The sequence below is a fragment of the Sander vitreus genome, chromosome 20 (genome assembly GCF_031162955.1).
Source record: "Sander vitreus isolate 19-12246 chromosome 20, sanVit1, whole genome shotgun sequence".
In the NCBI taxonomy this organism is placed as follows: domain Eukaryota; kingdom Metazoa; phylum Chordata; class Actinopteri; order Perciformes; family Percidae; genus Sander; species Sander vitreus.
In genome coordinates, this window is record NC_135874.1 from 8,706,629 (window position 1) to 8,723,996 (window position 17,368).

Below are 17,368 nucleotides of genomic sequence, written 5' to 3' on the forward strand. Positions count from 1 at the left end.
GTATGGGTTATGCCAAACAGAGTGTTTGTATGCTCAGTTTCCCCATGTTTTGTTCCTCATATCTTGTTAAAGTACACGAGTAATAGTTGGTTTTACGTTATTGGCAGTTTGAGGAGAATTTCAGAGCTGCAAACTCACTCAGTCCAATAACCAGCCCCTCCCCACCTCTCCTTCCATATTGATCTCTGTCCACTTTGTGTTTATGTCTCAGATTTACTCTCTGCTGCTCACAGGCCTCCCTCTCCTCAGTCCAGTTGCTGCTACAGTTTCTCACACACTGTAGATCACACATCTTGACCACACCCATCTCTTATTTCATCCTCTCCATCTGACTGCATGCTGCTCAGATTAATGTGCTCACTGCTAGCCAGCTAAAAACAGAGTTTACTTACAGCTGGGAGCATTGTTTTCACACTTATATTCATCTCAGGTTCTGATTTGATGTTTACATTGTACACATTTGTACAACGTAGTTTTGCACTAACCACAGATGAGGGAAATGGGCGCAGTCAATTCAAAATCACCAATTAAATTTGGCGAAAAAGGTTATCATTAATAAGAAAAGTTTTTTTCACACCTTTAGAAACAAGGAATTGTTTTGTTTTTATTCTAACAAATCTTAAGAGTAAAAATCTCATTCACACCTTTTAACCTTTTTACAAAACCTTGTGCAGAGCCAACACGCTGCATCTGCAGAATGCAGTATGAGTTTTGATAAAAAGAATTGTAATATGTTTTCTTTTTCCCGAGGTCAAGCAGCACTTAAATATCTGGAGAAATTTCAGCCGACATTTTAATCATCCCCCTCGACATTTTTTTTACTTCTGAGAAATTATCCAGCGCCTCTTAGTCATCATCGCACAATGTGCAGCCAGAAAAATTATGAAATACTGGACAATGAGCTGAGGTCATTATGGTGATAAAAAGCAATACAAGGGGGTGCCAAAGTGTTATATCATTTGTCTTATAGGCCAACAATAACATAATCGTTTGTTATTTGTATCAATCTCACATCAAATTTATGTCCTATACCTCATAGTGGTAACAATGATAACATGACTTATAATAACATTACTTCATTTATGTTTTAATGATGTTAGCTTTGTGGAATTCAGACAGGTAATGCTGAAACTATTTGTTATTATCTGGTTATCAGATGGTCCCTTGCCAGAATATTAATTTTGTAGCATAATGGGCGCCCGGGTAGCTTACCTGGTAGAGCAAGCGCCCAGATATAGAGGTTAATTCCTCCACGCAGAGGCCGAGGGTTCAAATCTGACCTGCGGCGCTTTCCTGCACATCTTCCCCCTCTCTCTCCCCGTTCATATCTATGCTGTCCTATCAATTAAAGGTGGAAATGCCCAAAACATAATCTTTAAAAAATGATATCATCCTATCATTGCATATTTTGGGCTTTTTGACTGTTAATTAAATATAACAAAGAACTATTTATCATTATTTAACATTTTATAGACTTACCAATTAGTAAATCAATTAGGGCTGCAACTGTAGGTGTTTGTAGGTGATAAAATGTCACAAAAGGATAAAGTCTTTAGGTTTCTTGTTTTGTCAAACCAAGACATTTAATTTAATATAAAATAAGACCAAAAAAGCAGTACATCTTCATTTTTCAGAAGCTGGAACCAGGATTTTTTATCACAATTATCACAATTAATTTCTTATCACAATTGTTGCAGATTATTTTTCTGATCGCTTCATCTGCTAATGATTACAGCTATACAATGAAACTAATTGAAAGGTTAGTGGATAGTAAAAACAACTGTTGGTTGCAGCTGTAATGGAAACTAGTTTTCAGTACTGTTTTTGTTAGAGATCTGCATGTGCATTGAAGGCATTTGCATACTGTCACTCCAGCTCAGCACTCTAATTATCGTGATTTCATCTTATTGTTGGTTTTTTGACTTTTATTCTGCATTTACAGCTGACAGGGTGACCTACTGTGAGTGAGCTATATAAGAGCTGTGTCTCTTGCTCAAGGACACTATTGACAGACACACACACATTGCTGTGGCAGGCAGTGAACTTTCTGTCACAGGACTGTCTATAAGTAGGAGGCCAGCTTGCCTTTAAAACAGCTTTAAATGGAGCCGAGTACAGTCTAACTGAGTACACGTCCCAGCTCACACACCTAATTTGCTGCGGTTTGTGTTTGGAAGCAAGCAGTCAGTCAGCCCTTCGACACAGTTATAGGCCTATAGGTTTTTGTAAAACGGCTGACGGCTTGTGGATACAGGTTTGTACGGCATGTAAAGAGGGTTTGTGCAAATTGAGTATGTTGTGCAGTGTTCCTGTCCAGGTTGTGTGTGAGGTGATAAGGGGATCCCCAGTGGTGGGTCGAGCGTCACGGGCCGATAAGAGCCCTCTGCAGAGGAATGATACTGAGCAGGAGGAGGAGGAGGGAGACCTGTAGGGTGCTATTATTGTGCACCACTGAGGGCCTCTTCTCTGAATGCACCTCTGTAGTCAAGTCATGTCAGCAGTTAAGGAAAGTAACTAAGTACATTTTCTCAAATACTGTACTTAGGTACAATTTTGAGGCACCTGTACTTTACTTGAGTATTTCCATTTTCTGCTACTTTGTACTCCACTATATTTCAGAGGCAAATATTCTACTGCTAGTTACTTACCACCACTGTAAAATCATAAATGTACAGTAGAATAAATGCTGATTGTTATCTCCAATTATTAAGTTATGAAAAATATGCCAAAAATATGTGGTATTCAGCGTGTTGTACTTAATCAGTGCCACATGAGGCCACTGTCATTTTCCTTTTTCTCCATCTTTGTGTACTACAGTATCAACACAAGTTGTTTTCCCCGCCTTATTTCACCTCATGCACTTACTTTCAAAAAAATACCCACCAATGGAAGCGCACACACACACACACACACACACACACACACACACACACACACACACACACACACACACACACACACACACACACACACACACAGTTCAAACTATGCGAGCTGCATCATTCAAAAGAAGGTGGTTTCGTCATGTTCTCTAGTACAGAGGGGTTGCCCTCCCCCTGTGTGACATGATAAGAGAGCTATGCTGCACCCAGATAGAGAGCTATCTGAGCTGCTACCCTTCAACCCGCCATTCTACACAAAGAATACACTGACACACTGCAGGGTGACAGTTGAGCAAAGTGAAACGCACAAAATGGAGATTGTGAGGGGCACAGGAGCTTGTGGGGCCAATTTGAAAGCTATGGTAGGCAAGGTGTCTATGTAAAAATATACCTGTACTGTACCACATCTGAGATAACAGATCTCTTCAAATTTCAAAAATGACATTCTCATGCCAGGTATAGATACAGCCCCTTCCCAATGGGGTTGATACATTGAAACTTAACACCAAAATACAAATTAAACTGCAGCGAGACAGTGTTTTATCCGATTCATTTCTTGAGTAATCCATTGGTGTTTAAAACATCTGAAGACAATGTCTTAGAGGCCAAGGTAATGTCATCAATGTAATGTCTTGTTTTTTTTTCCAACAGTCCAAAACTAAAATTGACTGTACTGTAGGAACAACAGCAAATTCTCATAGTTGCTTATCTGGAACCATCAAATGAATCAGCTGAAATGTGGCACTAATTGTTGCAGCCCTACAATTTGTGTCTGATATAGTCTTTCCACAAAAAAGTTTAATTACTTCATTTAAAAATCCAGAAACATCCAGTCTATGAATATGTAAATATGGTTAAATTAGTGTCAGTTTCAGATTTGTAAGTGCTGAACCCCAGTTTATCATCATCATTAATCATAATAACACCTCTACTGTCTGTCTCCCTCCTCCATTTCAGACTACCTCCAGTATTCACGGTCCATCCTGTCATTTTATCCCCTCCACACCCAGACCACCTGAGGACGCCGCCTGCCGTCCCCTCACCCGCTTGCCACGCTGGCTTCCGCCATGACCTCCACCACAGACTTTGACAATGCGGAGATCACGCAGCAGTACAGCCGCATCAACACCCGCTTCGACACCACTGACGAAGAACTCGACAATGACAACAGCTCTGCCAGGCTGTTTGAGCGCTCGCGCATCAAGGCCCTCGCAGGTGAGTGCATGCATAGTAAACAGGCTGTGTCCTTTCTGAGGCATTTGTGTGACACATTTTTGAGATGACAGTGCCTGGGAAGGGCAGAAAGGATGAACTATAATGGGTGTCTGTTTAGCTTTGGCAGGTTTGAATGTGTCGCTCACCTTCCCTTTTTAGATTTAGTTGAAAAATTACATAATTCCGACTCCAGGTGACCTTTGATTTTACGCCAAGGCTCTTAGCTAGAGCTCTGCAGGTGTTGTTGTGTGTGTACATGTTACTCGTGGGGTCACACACCACCAACAGCTGAGCCCTGACACTGCTCCGCACCCTCTGCAAGTACTGTAACTGGGATCGCTTGCACATTCCCAGAATGTCCAGCGTCTGACTGAACTAAACAGCTGACCTGCCCGTCTGCCTCATATAGCACAGATCTCTGGCATTTCTGGCTAAGCTGGTAAGCTGTGACCCACCTGTGGGGTCGCTGCTTGGAGTTTTTAAATAGTTTCTGTGTTGGAAGGAAGCGTAACATAGATGGGGTGTTCAGGGTCACACCATGGTCATTTTTTTGTAAAGCCGTAGACACAAGAGAGGTCAGTCACAAAGTTGTAAAATGAATGCATTTAGCTCTGTGGAGCGAAGGCACTTCTGGGTAGCACTGGGTATTGTTTGACGCATTTTGATACTAGTAGAGATATGATTGCTGAGTTTCAATACAAATGCAAAACATTTTTTTGATACCTTACTTTGGAATAGTGTTGTTGTTTTTCTACAAACCCCAAAGAAGCTAAATGTCTAAACACAAGTAGCTACAAGAACATTGCCGATATAAAAAAGTTATAATTTTGCAAACTTTTGATTTGAACTTCTGGTGATATTCCATATTCTTATTGTTAACAAATCACCTGAAAAGAGCAAAACCAACAATAAATTGACCCCACCAACAAGTCTACACAAGCCTGTGTAGCCAAAACCTGATATGGATTATTCCTCTGTGCCATAGAGGTCAATTGTTGTCCTAAAAAACATAAATGAGTCACACTGTTGCACTGGGTGACAGGTTCCTTCATTACCATGAACACACACACACAGGCACCTGTACTTTACTTGAGTATTTCCATTTTCTGCTACTTTGTACTCCACTATAATTCAGAGGCAAATATTCTACTGCTAGTTACTTACCACCACTGTAAAATCATAAATGTACAGTAGAATAAATGCTGATTGTTATCTCCAATTATTAAGTTATGAAAAAATATGCCAAAAATATGTGGTATTCAGCGTGTTGTACTTAATCAGTGCCACATGAGGCCACTGTCATTTTCCTTTTCTCCATCTTTGTGTACTACAGTATCAACACAAGTTGTTTTTCCCCCGCCTTATTTCACCTCATGCACTTACTTTCAAAAAAATACCCACCAATGGAAGCGCACACACACACACACACACACACACACACACACACACACACACACACACACACACACACACACACACACACACACACACACACACACACACACTGAAGTTCATTTTGAGTCACTACCAGATGAATATGCTGCCATAAATACTCAGTAGAGCAACAAATCCGTAGCTAAAAATAGTTCCCACCAAAAACACTATTTGCCAATGTTTGAGTAACATTTGGTAAAAACTATAGTGCCCAGCTTTTTTAAGAATTTACTGAGTATTTAAAAAACATATGTATATATATGAAAAGAACTGCTGTGCTCAACTCAAATGTCTATAGAGAATAAATAGTGCCGATCAAATAAAGTCGTCGGCATTTCCAAATACAGCAGCAGAAGGAAACGACTAAAGCCGAGGTCTGAAATGTGTTAAGTGTTTACATAAAAGACCATGTCCCACAGTTTATTGACCACCATGGGCAGTAAAAATATCTACTCCGCAGTGCTGTGGAGTAAGGTCTGGCAAGACTACTAAAATAGCTACCCAAACAAACTGTAGTACTAACCTTAAGATCAAATGTCGTCTTCCACATACGTGAAATTCGAACATACACTCGCTTGAACATCATATTCATGTGTATGCATTGTTTCCTGTGAATCTCTTGTGACTTGGTATTTCCACTATAGATAATGAAAATGTATATATGCAGCATTGCGTTAGGTCAGGCCCAGAGTACTGATGATCAGCTGCTTCATTCATGCCTCACCTCACAATCCTTGGCTCATTCATCAGTTGCTTGGCTACCAACTGACTAGCACCATGCAATGCTCGTCTAACGGGTGTATGTGGCAGCTGCAGCTCACTCCACAAACAAAACTTTCTCCTTATGTGCTTTAAGTATTGTTGACTTCAGCAAGAATTATTTGGGGGGGAGTAGTACCCCCCTTAAAAGAGCAGAGCCTTTTCCCGCCAAAACTTTATAACACTTTACTGTAAATGGCCAAAGCCTAAATACATACATACATTAAATGGCTATTGTTGAAAAAAATGCTTGTCATGAATAGTATAAAAAATGAGGTTTGATATAATGAAAATCTAAAGGATTACAAGTTCAAGAATTGTCTGATTTGAACATTTGATGCTAGCTTTCAGCTTTCGATGCTGTGGATGCTACGTACACATTTTGGTCTGGAAAGACACAATACTACGTATTATGGTTTTAATATCAAGACCAAACTCTGGGTAGCCAAAATTTATGATGTCATGTCCAGACCATTTATCTGTTAGAGCTTCCACCACTTTTCTTGCTATCTCTTTCTGTCTCTTTAAGTGATGAAGGCTTCTGTGTGGGTGTTGGGGATATTGTGTTAGAGTGCTGCTGCACTGATGTTTCTGTAATGCAATCAGTGTTTCCTGTCAGAGAGAGAGAGACACAGAGAGAGAGAGAGTAGGAAGAGAGGGAGGAAAGTCAAAAAAGAGGCAGGAGATGAGAGAGGCTTTGAATGTCGTCGCTGCTGATTTACAGCTTGTGAACTGAGAAATATGCACCCAGCATGCCTTCAGAGCACATACATAACGTAATGAATATCCAGCCACTTACACTACTCCTTACATACACCTAAAAAAAGACACCTTCCTTTAAGATGGACAGTTTTATGTTGGATTACTGGCACAGGAAAATACACTTCACATTCAGTGATATCAATACTGTGTGGGAGTGCTGGGTAGAGGGAGGGAGTCTTGTGTGCATGTGGACGTATTAAAAAACATATTGTATGCATGGATGGGGCTGGAGAAACCACTTTAAACTGAACTGAAGGCTGCCTGAGCCCTTGTGCCGCCTGAGCGTGGAGGCATAGCATCATCACAGCAGCAGTGAGGAGAGAGTAAGAAAGAAAGAAGAAGGAGGGAGGGAGCAGGAGTGAACACGAGAGCGATCTGGAAAGGAGGACAGAGAGCCAAGAGACAGAGAAGAGGAGAGACGTGGAGTGCCAAGCTCCTCTGCTGGCTCCAGGCTGTGTTGTTGTTGTTGTTGTTGTTGTCAGTGTTTGGGGGTCAAGATGAGCAGCCCGTGCCTGCTGCGCGCTGCCCCTATAAGCCAACCCCGGCTCCGAGAGGTCAAGATCAGCCTGAAGGCCAGCAGCAGGGACACCACAGCCATCCGGAGCAGCAGCGGAGGGACTAAGGAGGCTGCCGTCCGGCCCTATGCCCCGCCGGAGAAAGAGGCCCCTGTTCGGGTGGGCATGAGCATCAGCCGGAGCAGGAGCACCCCACCGGTCCACCGGGCCCAGAGACCTGAAAGTAGGAAGGCAACCAGGGGAAGCAGCAGCAGCAGGAAGCAGCTGGAGCCTGAACACCACTCGGAGAGGAACGGCACTCTCATGCACGTGCCTCTCGCCGTGGCACCTGCGGGACTCTGCCCTTTCTCCTCATCCTCTTCCTCGTCCTCCTCCTGCACCCCCAGACGTCAGAGGCCCTCTCACCCTCACCCTCCCCCCACCCTCCTCTCCTCCTCCTCTTCCTCTTCAGCTAAAAGTATGAAGCGGGCGCGCTGGCTGAGTTACAGCACCTCCAACATCTGTTTCAACTCCATCCTGGACGGACGCTTCAGACAGTTGCAAGGTACAGCGTCCTGATGGAAGAGCCGTTTGTGTTTGTTTGTGCATTTGTGTGTGTTTGAGAGGGAGTTTGTCCATCCTTTCCTTCCTCACCGATGAGACAGAGAGAGAAAGCACTTTTCCAATCATGCCCCTCCCTTCCCCAACTTGTGTTTGGGTTTAGGCCAGCATGGGATCGCAGGGAGGTTGGGCTGTGATGTGAGCAAGTGTGAGGTTAGTTTGTCATCCTGTTGTGAGAACTGGAGAAAGCTAACAGCAAAGAAAGTCTGAGCTTCCAAAGCATTGGCCCTTTTATTGAATCTATAAGGTAGTCATTTATTTATTTTCAGGAAGCCGTAGCTCTGCCCCAATTGTTCACTGACTTGACTTGATTTTGAATAATTCATAGGCAAACTCCTAAAAAGGTTGTGATGGTTTTCCCTCCAAAGGTAGTGTTATGCACTCTTATGTGCTCCATTTTCTTTATGACAACATATTCATAATTTTAGCTTGTGACCTTTTCTCCATATGGCCCTTACCCTTCGCAAACTGTTCCAAAGAACAAAGCAAAAGTGTGTTTTGATCCTAGCCTCCTTTTTGCCCTGAATGATTGCGTTGGCGGTGTTAAAAAAGAATAAATTTCTCTGGCGATTTAACTTCTCCCGTGCTTCTCCTTCCGCCTGTGTTATTAAGGTTTTAAAAGAGAGGTTTGCCGTCACTGTGGATTTTTCGTTAGCTTGCACTATGCTATCCAACTCCCTGATGACAGGAGTGCATTAGTGAGAGGAAGAAAATGGAGGAGATGATGCAGGAACAGAGAGGGAAACATGCTTTTTTATTGCCTCTGCTAGATTTCAAGTACAGACTGATTCTGAAGACTGCAGAGTCAACTGATCCGTGAAGCGGAAAACTTCTGAAGCTTTCCCAAATTAGAGTGGTTTCTTTGGAGCCAAGTGTATTGATCCACCAATTACATTTCATGACATTTTATTTGCTTTTTATTTACCCATTATTAGGGAGATCTGGTCAAGACAGCAAGTTGGACAGAACAACAATAACAGAAAAAACATAAGTAATAAATAGAGAAAGAGAAAACAGTCTTTGCTTTGCATTTATTGATTTCAAACATTCATCCATTTTCTTATGTCTTTCTTGGAGTTTGACACACTCATTGGTGTTGAGTATTTTCTGCTGCCCTGGTTGCACAAAAAGCAACCATCTTTCCCTCTATCTTGTCTAGTTAATTTTTGATCTTTAACCTTTTGGCTTTCTTCAGCTGTCTGAACACCTTCCCCTTCAAGTTTTTGGGCCCTTGATCTCCTGTGTATTGTTAAAAATACAATGTTTTGCATGAGTTTGGCCCTCAAATCATTGTGAATGTATGTTCTTGTTTGTCAAGTTTTCTTCTTCCCCAGATTTTTGTCATTTTCAGACTTGTAGTCTTCAGCCCCAACTGACGCTGACTCAAGTGACATGACTTGAGGCAGTTTATTAGATTTAACGCAGCTCCCTCTGAAGCCACAAAAGGCTTTATTCAACTTTTTTTTTTTAACATTTGCAATAGTATTCTCCAACACCTGTAAACAGACTTTCCTGGAGCTCTAAATGAATCCTTACGAGTCAGAATGCTGGTAAGGTTTGTTCTTTACAACATCAAGAAACCTTGACAGCCTCTAATGTGCATTAATATGATGTCGCAGAATGTGAGTCCATTTAGCAAAACCTCCGACAATTCATCTTGTCCAGAGGAGTTGCTTCATCTAAACTCCTGTGTAAGTGTACTTCGGACAGGCGTGTTGATAAAGACATGGTGTCATGGCTCTTGCAGGGCCATGACCCAGGCATGTAGCAGGGTGCTGGGGGACCCACTGGGCCACATCCAGTAAGAGCTGACTGTGGGAAAAGATGGATCAGGGTGTGTACAGGGAAAATACATCAGCATGAATAAGTCATTGGGCTTTCACTGGAGTCAAAGAGTGGATGAGAGATAACACAGTAAAAGCATGTGAAACAGAGGAATGTTTAGTAAGGCTGGCACTGATAGGCAGGAAGAAAAAGCCGGTAAGTTGGAAAAGGAACGCAGCACAGCAGTGACAAGACGCTGCTGCAGTCCACTCAGTGTGTCAGAAAAGTTGGATACTGTATATGACTGCTGCACTTGCTCAAAAATATTTAATTCATAAGAATGTATGACAATTGCAGCTTCAATCATTAAACATACAGTGAAGTTGTGGTTAGCCCTTCGTATGAACTACTACAGCTACTTTCCTATTTATGAACTGCATCTAAATGTGTCATTTATCTTTAAAAAAAAAGCCAAGTGCCCCTTTCAGGTACACCTCTGCCATGATTGAAGTGAAAATCATACAAAAAGTTTAGCTTTCATTTACAATAAATCTAAAACACCAACTTTGATATGAAACCTTAAAGCAAAACTAGCTAAAGTAAGCAAACTTCATAAATATATACATATTGCGGTATAACTGACATTACTGTGTCCGTTTGCTGACTTTATGACACTTCTCAACTTGTGGTACTGTTACAGTATGTTCTGACATGTCACAGATCATAAGGCTTTATCCCAAAATACAACAATTATATAACACAGCGTACCTCACCGGGAGACATATGTGCCAATTCCTGCTTGTGGTCCCATTCGACTTGTTCTACGTGACGTTTATTTTGATATCTTTTTTTTAAGATTATTTTTTGGGCTTTTATTTTAGAGCAGCTGGACAATGACAGGAAAGGGGGCAGAGAGAGAGAGGCCTCTGACACACAGCGAAAGAAAAGCAAATTAAATTCAATGTGTTCAGAAAAGTATGGCCTACTATGTAAAGTATAGTATATTTCATTTTATATCCCAAAAGCAGTACAGCGACACAATAACTGGATGGGAGACAGCACTGGGCAGCTAACCCAAATAATGGCACTCATAACAAAAACCTCAATATCAATATGTACAGATTAAAGAAGTAGAATAATTCACTCCTCCTGTTATTGGGCTCGAACACTCAGATTGTAGAAGAACTGTAGAAGACCTGGAAAAGACAACACAACCAACATATATCTTGATATTAAAGGTGCAGTAGGTAATACTTATAAAACCAACTTTCTGTCATATTTGCTGAAACTGACCCTATGTTCCAGTAGAACTACATGAAGCAGGTCATTTAAAAGAAATCTGGCTCCTCTGGCATCACCTACAGTCTGTAGTGTGATTTGCAAAAATCCACAGCTCCCTGTTCAGATGCACCAATCAAGGCCGGGGGTGTCTCACTGCGTGTCAATCACTGCTCATGCACACGCATTCATTCTCCCTTGTGGGGGGAGGGGCTTAGGAGACCATTTTGGGCTTTAGCAGAAAGGGGGGAGGGATTGAGAAGTTGTCGATGTTCAAACTTTTTGGCTAAGTCCTGGATCTTCGCAATCCTACCTACAGCACCTTTAAGATAATGAAATCCCAGACGATATTGAGTCTTATATCACAAATAGTTTACATAGTATATTGATGTTCTGCTCTACAATACTGCTACTGGAATTTTGAGGTTTAACAGAACTTTGTTTTCAGACTTATCACTGAAAGGCTTTGTTCAGCAGCGAGTGCACACATAGAGCTGTTGTCAAATTGAGCTTGTTGAACAACTCATCTGGAGACGGCTCAGCGAGATGCATGCAAGCAAGGATCCTCCTTCCCTCCTCCAACTCCTCCTCCCCCTTTGTTGTCCCATGCTTCCTAAATGGCCAGGAGCATCAGTGTGTACTCTGTCTCCTCTCAAGGTCTTGTGATGTGAGACGATACGGGAGAACCATGTGCTCGTTTTGGGGATGTGTTCTAATTGTCCTCTTACTGCCTCCACTGTTAAACCCTCTGGAGGCAGTGCCCCAAATAGTTCAGAAAGCATCTGTCACAGGTTTTACTGCACATAAAGTAGAGGTGTCTTGTGGATGCTTTTTTTTGTTTTGACAGATTATGATGCAAATGTTTGTGCTAAATCACTGACACCCCTCATGGAGTTTGAGTTATTTGCATGTTTTAATTGCCATGACTTTTTCATGGTGTGGTAATCGTGTCGAGTAGTGGTGCGGTGTGTGCTGTTGTTCCGCTGAGGGGAACAGAAAAAGCATGATTTATTCACTGTACTCTGCTGCATCATGTGTTTTACATACAATAAACCCTGCTTTCTTCTCTTTGATGATGCTAAGAATGAAGCTGGAGCTTTCTTTGGTCCTTACTGGGTCATTTTTTTTAGATACTGTCGGTAATGTATCCTGTTCTATTTTCCTGGTTGAGTCTCTGTAGATTTAACCTGTAAGCCTGCATCTTAGTCACTCTCTCCATCACTTTCTGTCTGATGCTTCATGCTCTCTATCACCTATCCTCTTTTTCTCTCATCTTCTTTAGTCTCGCCTCCCTTTATTGTCTCCTTCTTAACCTTTAATCCAATATCGTTAACTCCTTCTCTCTACTACTCTTTCCTTTCTTTCTTCCCTCTTCTTCTGTTCCTCCTCTTTAGCTTGTTCCTTGCTTGTTCTCCACAGCCCCAGGGTCTGAATCATTTATTACACCAGTCATTAAGGATGCAGTCCTTTGCACTCCTTAGTTTGCAGTCAGATTTGGGTTCAGGAATATACAAGGCAAACTGTGTATCAGGCAGACCGAGGGGAAGTTACATGTTGCAAGCTGGTATGACTGAGGGGAAAATGTCTGTGTGTGTGTGTGTGTGTGTGTGTGTGTGTGTGTGCTGGGAGCTGTGGGTGCAATCAAGGTAACTGTAGTCGTCTTGCATCGCCCTTCTGCCCTCCTTGCTCCAGATTGTTCTAAAATATTCTCCAAAGAGCTTAAATCAAGAACTACATATCTACTAGAGCTGCAACTAATGATTATTGTCATGATGAGATCAGTTATTTGGCCGCAGCAAATACAAAGAAATACCCAAGTTTCCACGCATATCTTTAAATATCCTGTTTATAGTCCAGGAATGCTCAGAAAACCATTTGAAAAGCTGGAACCAGTGATGTTTTGTCATTTTTACATAAGAAATTACCTTAAATGACAGCCATTCATTACAATTGCCCAGCTAATTTTCTGTCAATTAATACCTCAGCTGATTGTTTCAGCATTAATATCCAGTATAAGAAAAAAACGCATATCCAGAATAAGAAAGTACAGCCCAGTATTAGTTACTATGAAAGTTATGAGATGTGTAAGACCGTTATTATGATTATAAATTTAATAGTATTGTTTATTGACAAGTCATATCATGATTATATGATCATATTATGACAATTCTGTCGTCCAAAGGAATGATTCCAATTTGAGATAAAACTGCAAACTAGCTTTAGCTAGACGTCCTGAATACATTACATCTGTTGCATTTCCTTTTCTTATTGCACATTGTTTATCTGTATTGATCTGGTTAAATTAACTCATCGATAAAATAAATAAGTAATAAAACTAAGTAAAAAACTAAATTAACCAAGTTTTCATTGAACACATTAACTGAGTTTACAGTTAAAGTACATTTATGAAACATCAAATTCAACATCATGTGATAATTGTATATGTATTATTATTGCATATATTAGCCTATTATATGTTCATTATAGATGAGTTTATAATATGTTTATTATATCTTTGTTTATATTGTGACCTTGATTTTTATGATATTACCTAGCCCTTGAATCACCTGTAAATTTAACATTTAATCTTCCAATGTCTATGTTAAATATGTTGGAATGAAGCCTTACAGAAATGTGTAAAATATCATGTATGCATATGATGTTGTTTAATTTCTAGAGCTAGATTTATAAATCGACGGGGTTGTTATTAGCTTATTGCAGATAGATCGTTTTTGGTGCATTTGGAGTCAGATAAGTAATTATAAGAAATTGAAGTTGAGAAATGCCAAAAATATGTTTTAGACCATTTATAAACGGTGCTGCTGTGAAATAATTTGTTCACAAGAATGCAATGACAAGTTGTAAAATAATAAAAGTCGTGCTCAGTACATGTCACAGTTGCATTATATTCTGTGCATAAGAGAAGGTTTAAATTGTGCAGGGCATTTAATATGCTGACTAAATGCAAACACAACCCCCAGTGGCAAGAACACACCCACTCACACCACCCCCGTTCCCATTCATATTAAGTGTGTCCACAGACAAAATAAAAAAAGAGTATAGTACTTTGGGTCATGCTGACATATGGTCCAATAAAAATTGTTTATTGTTGCTGCTGAGTAGGAGGCACATCTGCTGTGCTCTGAGATATTATTTTTAAGTGTGATTCAGGCACGATGTGTCACCATGTAGGCAACGCTCATCCTCCCAAAAACCTGTCAGAGTCTGACAATCATACTCTGCTTTTCTCTTTGCTGTCATTCCTGAGTTTTCAGGCAAATTTGGAGTCGAGGAATTTCAGCATAAATAATGTGCACCTATGCTTAACTGTGCAGAAACCTTGTGTGTGTTTACTTTTTATGCATGTGATGTTATTATGCAGCACCACTTCCCTATCTACTCTGAAGGGAGGATGAGGAGACATAGATGGGTAAAGTTAAGCTTTTCCTCGGGGAGTTTCCGTATCACATTTGCAGCAGGCCTGTCTGCAAAAATACTGAAGTCATATCAGTAATCATATCAAGCCTTTCAGGTTAATATCCAAAGCAGGAGTCACCAATAATGACTACGATAACTGAGCAAAAAGGACCAAACTTTCAGCATTTTACCAGCATTTCATTAATGACGTACTGCTCTAATTACAGTAAAAGAGATGCACTGTACAAATATATGGCAGGGATAACATGACTGGTCCAGATCCTGTAAAGTGGTCAAAATGTTAACGTATGCCCACTTGACACAAGTGTAACAGTAAGCAGCACAGTGACAAGGCTGACCATTACATTTACTTTATTATTGAAATCATCTTTATTGGGTTTTTGCAAATTTTGAAATAAAAAAGGGGGGAGAAGAGAGGGAGGCAGGATGCAGGGCATAGATATACATTTATATGCTAGGTCTGAAATTATTTTCTATATGTTCTAAAAAGGCCTGCCACACTTTTTAAAATGTCTTATCTGAGCCCCCAAGGGAGCATCGCATTCTTTCTAATTTAAGATGTGCCATAACATCGGTCACCCAGCATCCAAATGACGGTGGGTTAGCTGATTTCCAGTGCAAAAGGATGAGTTGTCTAGCCAGCAGAGATGAAAAGTAGTAGTGAGTTCAGAGCCCAAAGGTGCTATCCCAAAAATACCAATCATAGGATCAGGGTCCACATCTTTATTGAAAACCTGTGTATCATTAAAATGACTTTAATTGAAGTTTCAGTTATGGACATTGATGGATTACTGAACAGGCCTACTGGGCCCTAGGTGACTTCTTGTTGGAAAGTCACAGAGCTCAGAAGAAAATGTAAATGGAATGTAAATTTTCTTAATTCTTAATATTGAGTATCTGCCAATCTAATCTAACCCAAGATTCATTTTTTGTTTATTTTTCCTTCATACTACCAATACACAACATTTCATTAAAATAGAGTTCAAATTGGTAAATATAAATATCTTTTCTTGTCCATCATGTTTCCTTTGATGGTTTCCCATAATGTGTATAATGTTCTTTAGTATGTTGTATGCCATCTATGAGGAGTGTCAGTGTCTATCAGCTGTGGCAGGAGGCTTTGAGCAGGAGTCAGACAGCCTCTTTTCGGGGGGGTCTTGCTTCTTTAAGAGGGGTCAGGGGCCTTTTACATGTCATATTTCTTGGAGGCTATATACTACTACAGGAGCTCACTACAGATAGCTAGGTATGTTCAGGCAGTATTATTTTTTTCCGTAAGAGTGCAAAGCTTAACTCTGCACTGGCGATTCATTTAACCAGTAAGATTTATCTGTTTCCAAAGCAAATTCAACTCAGTGGCCTCCATCCATCTATCTATCTAAACAGCCCTTGAGCAGGACAGTTAAGCCTCAGCAGCTCCAGTGGTGCTGTTCTGTACATGTGTTAAAGTTATTTCATTATTTATGGAGCTCATGTTCTTTCTTTAACTTTGTGCTCCCATCAGATGAGCGTGAGGCGGTTCAGAAGAAGACCTTTACTAAATGGGTCAACTCCATCCTGTCCCGGGTTGGCTGTCGCATCTCTGACCTCTACTTGGACCTGCGGGACGGACGCATGCTCATTAAACTGCTGGAGGTGCTGTCCGGCGAACGACTGGTAAGAAGCTTCCTCGTCAAACCTTTTTATACATTTTATTTTCTCCTGTTAACTTTTTGTTTTATTCCTCTCTCTCTCTCTCTCTCTCTCTCTCTCTCTCTCTCTCTCTCTCTCTTGTGGTCACTCTCGCGTTTATAATTGTGCCTTTCTGTTTTCTTTCTTATGTCTGTCTTCAGCCAAAACCCACTAAAGGCCGAATGCGTATCCACTGTTTGGAGAATGTGGACAAGGCTCTGCAGTTCCTCAAAGAGCAGAGGGTTCACCTGGAGAACATGGGCTCACACGACATCGTCGATGGCAACCATCGCCTCATCCTCGGCCTCATCTGGACCATCATCCTTCGCTTCCAGGTAAACTTGGCTATGCTAAATGCTCATATTCAACTTTATTTCCTTTTTTTTGCTAATTTGAATCACTTGTCCCTTTTTTTTTATAATTTATTTATTGTTATCAGTTAAATGGAATACTATCTTCAAAGCCTGAAGATGTTGAAAAAATTAAACTTTTCTAAGGCTGGGTACTATTAACCGTTAGTTAATTACTCGTAATTTCAGGTCATGCGTAAAAGTAAAATTACAAGGACAGCTTCAGTGTATATTAGTCCACTTTAATAACAAAACATTGGACAATTGAATATACATCACTTCACTCTCTTCTCTCCCTGTTATTCTGTTACAGGCAACGGGAGATGTAGTTCTAATCAAAACACAAAAATATTAAACTTTGCATTGTATATAGTCACCATTCCTTCAACTACTTCCGTCATCACAACAAGATGAGACTTTATTGATCCCCAGGGGGGAAGTTCACGTTACAGCAGTACAAGAAACAATTATCTTCCTGACAACAGACACACTCTTTTTCAGCACACAAACTTTAGATTTTCTTACATCTAAAAATGTCAATATTACAGTTGGTCTGAAAACTCACATTTTGTTAATGTTATTTAACATGTCACAGTCTTCAAATAACATGATGAGCTGGCCACATGTGGAGCCTGACCACAGTTCAAATATAACTGTAATATATGTTATTATGCTACCATAGACTATTGTATTAATCAAA

At 40.6% G+C, this 17,368-nt stretch overlaps 1 protein-coding gene across 4 annotated transcripts in view; it reads left to right on the top strand.

The window, feature by feature from the left end:
- Positions 1–17,368, top strand: part of sptb (spectrin, beta, erythrocytic) — a 60,012-nt gene that overhangs the window by 2,124 nt on the left and 40,520 nt on the right. For 2 of the 4 annotated variants that reach the window (XM_078276919.1, XM_078276922.1), the window contains exons 1-4: positions 4,017–4,097; positions 7,535–8,111; positions 16,152–16,303; positions 16,480–16,653. In XM_078276919.1, coding sequence (XP_078133045.1) covers positions 4,044–4,097; positions 7,535–8,111; positions 16,152–16,303; positions 16,480–16,653 — 957 coding nt within the window. In that variant the 5' untranslated portion in view covers positions 4,017–4,043. Of the gene's footprint in view, positions 1–3,839; positions 4,098–7,534; positions 8,112–16,151; positions 16,304–16,479; positions 16,654–17,368 lie in introns of those variants that run through there. The other 2 variants (XM_078276920.1, XM_078276921.1) reach the window with 2 other exon arrangements.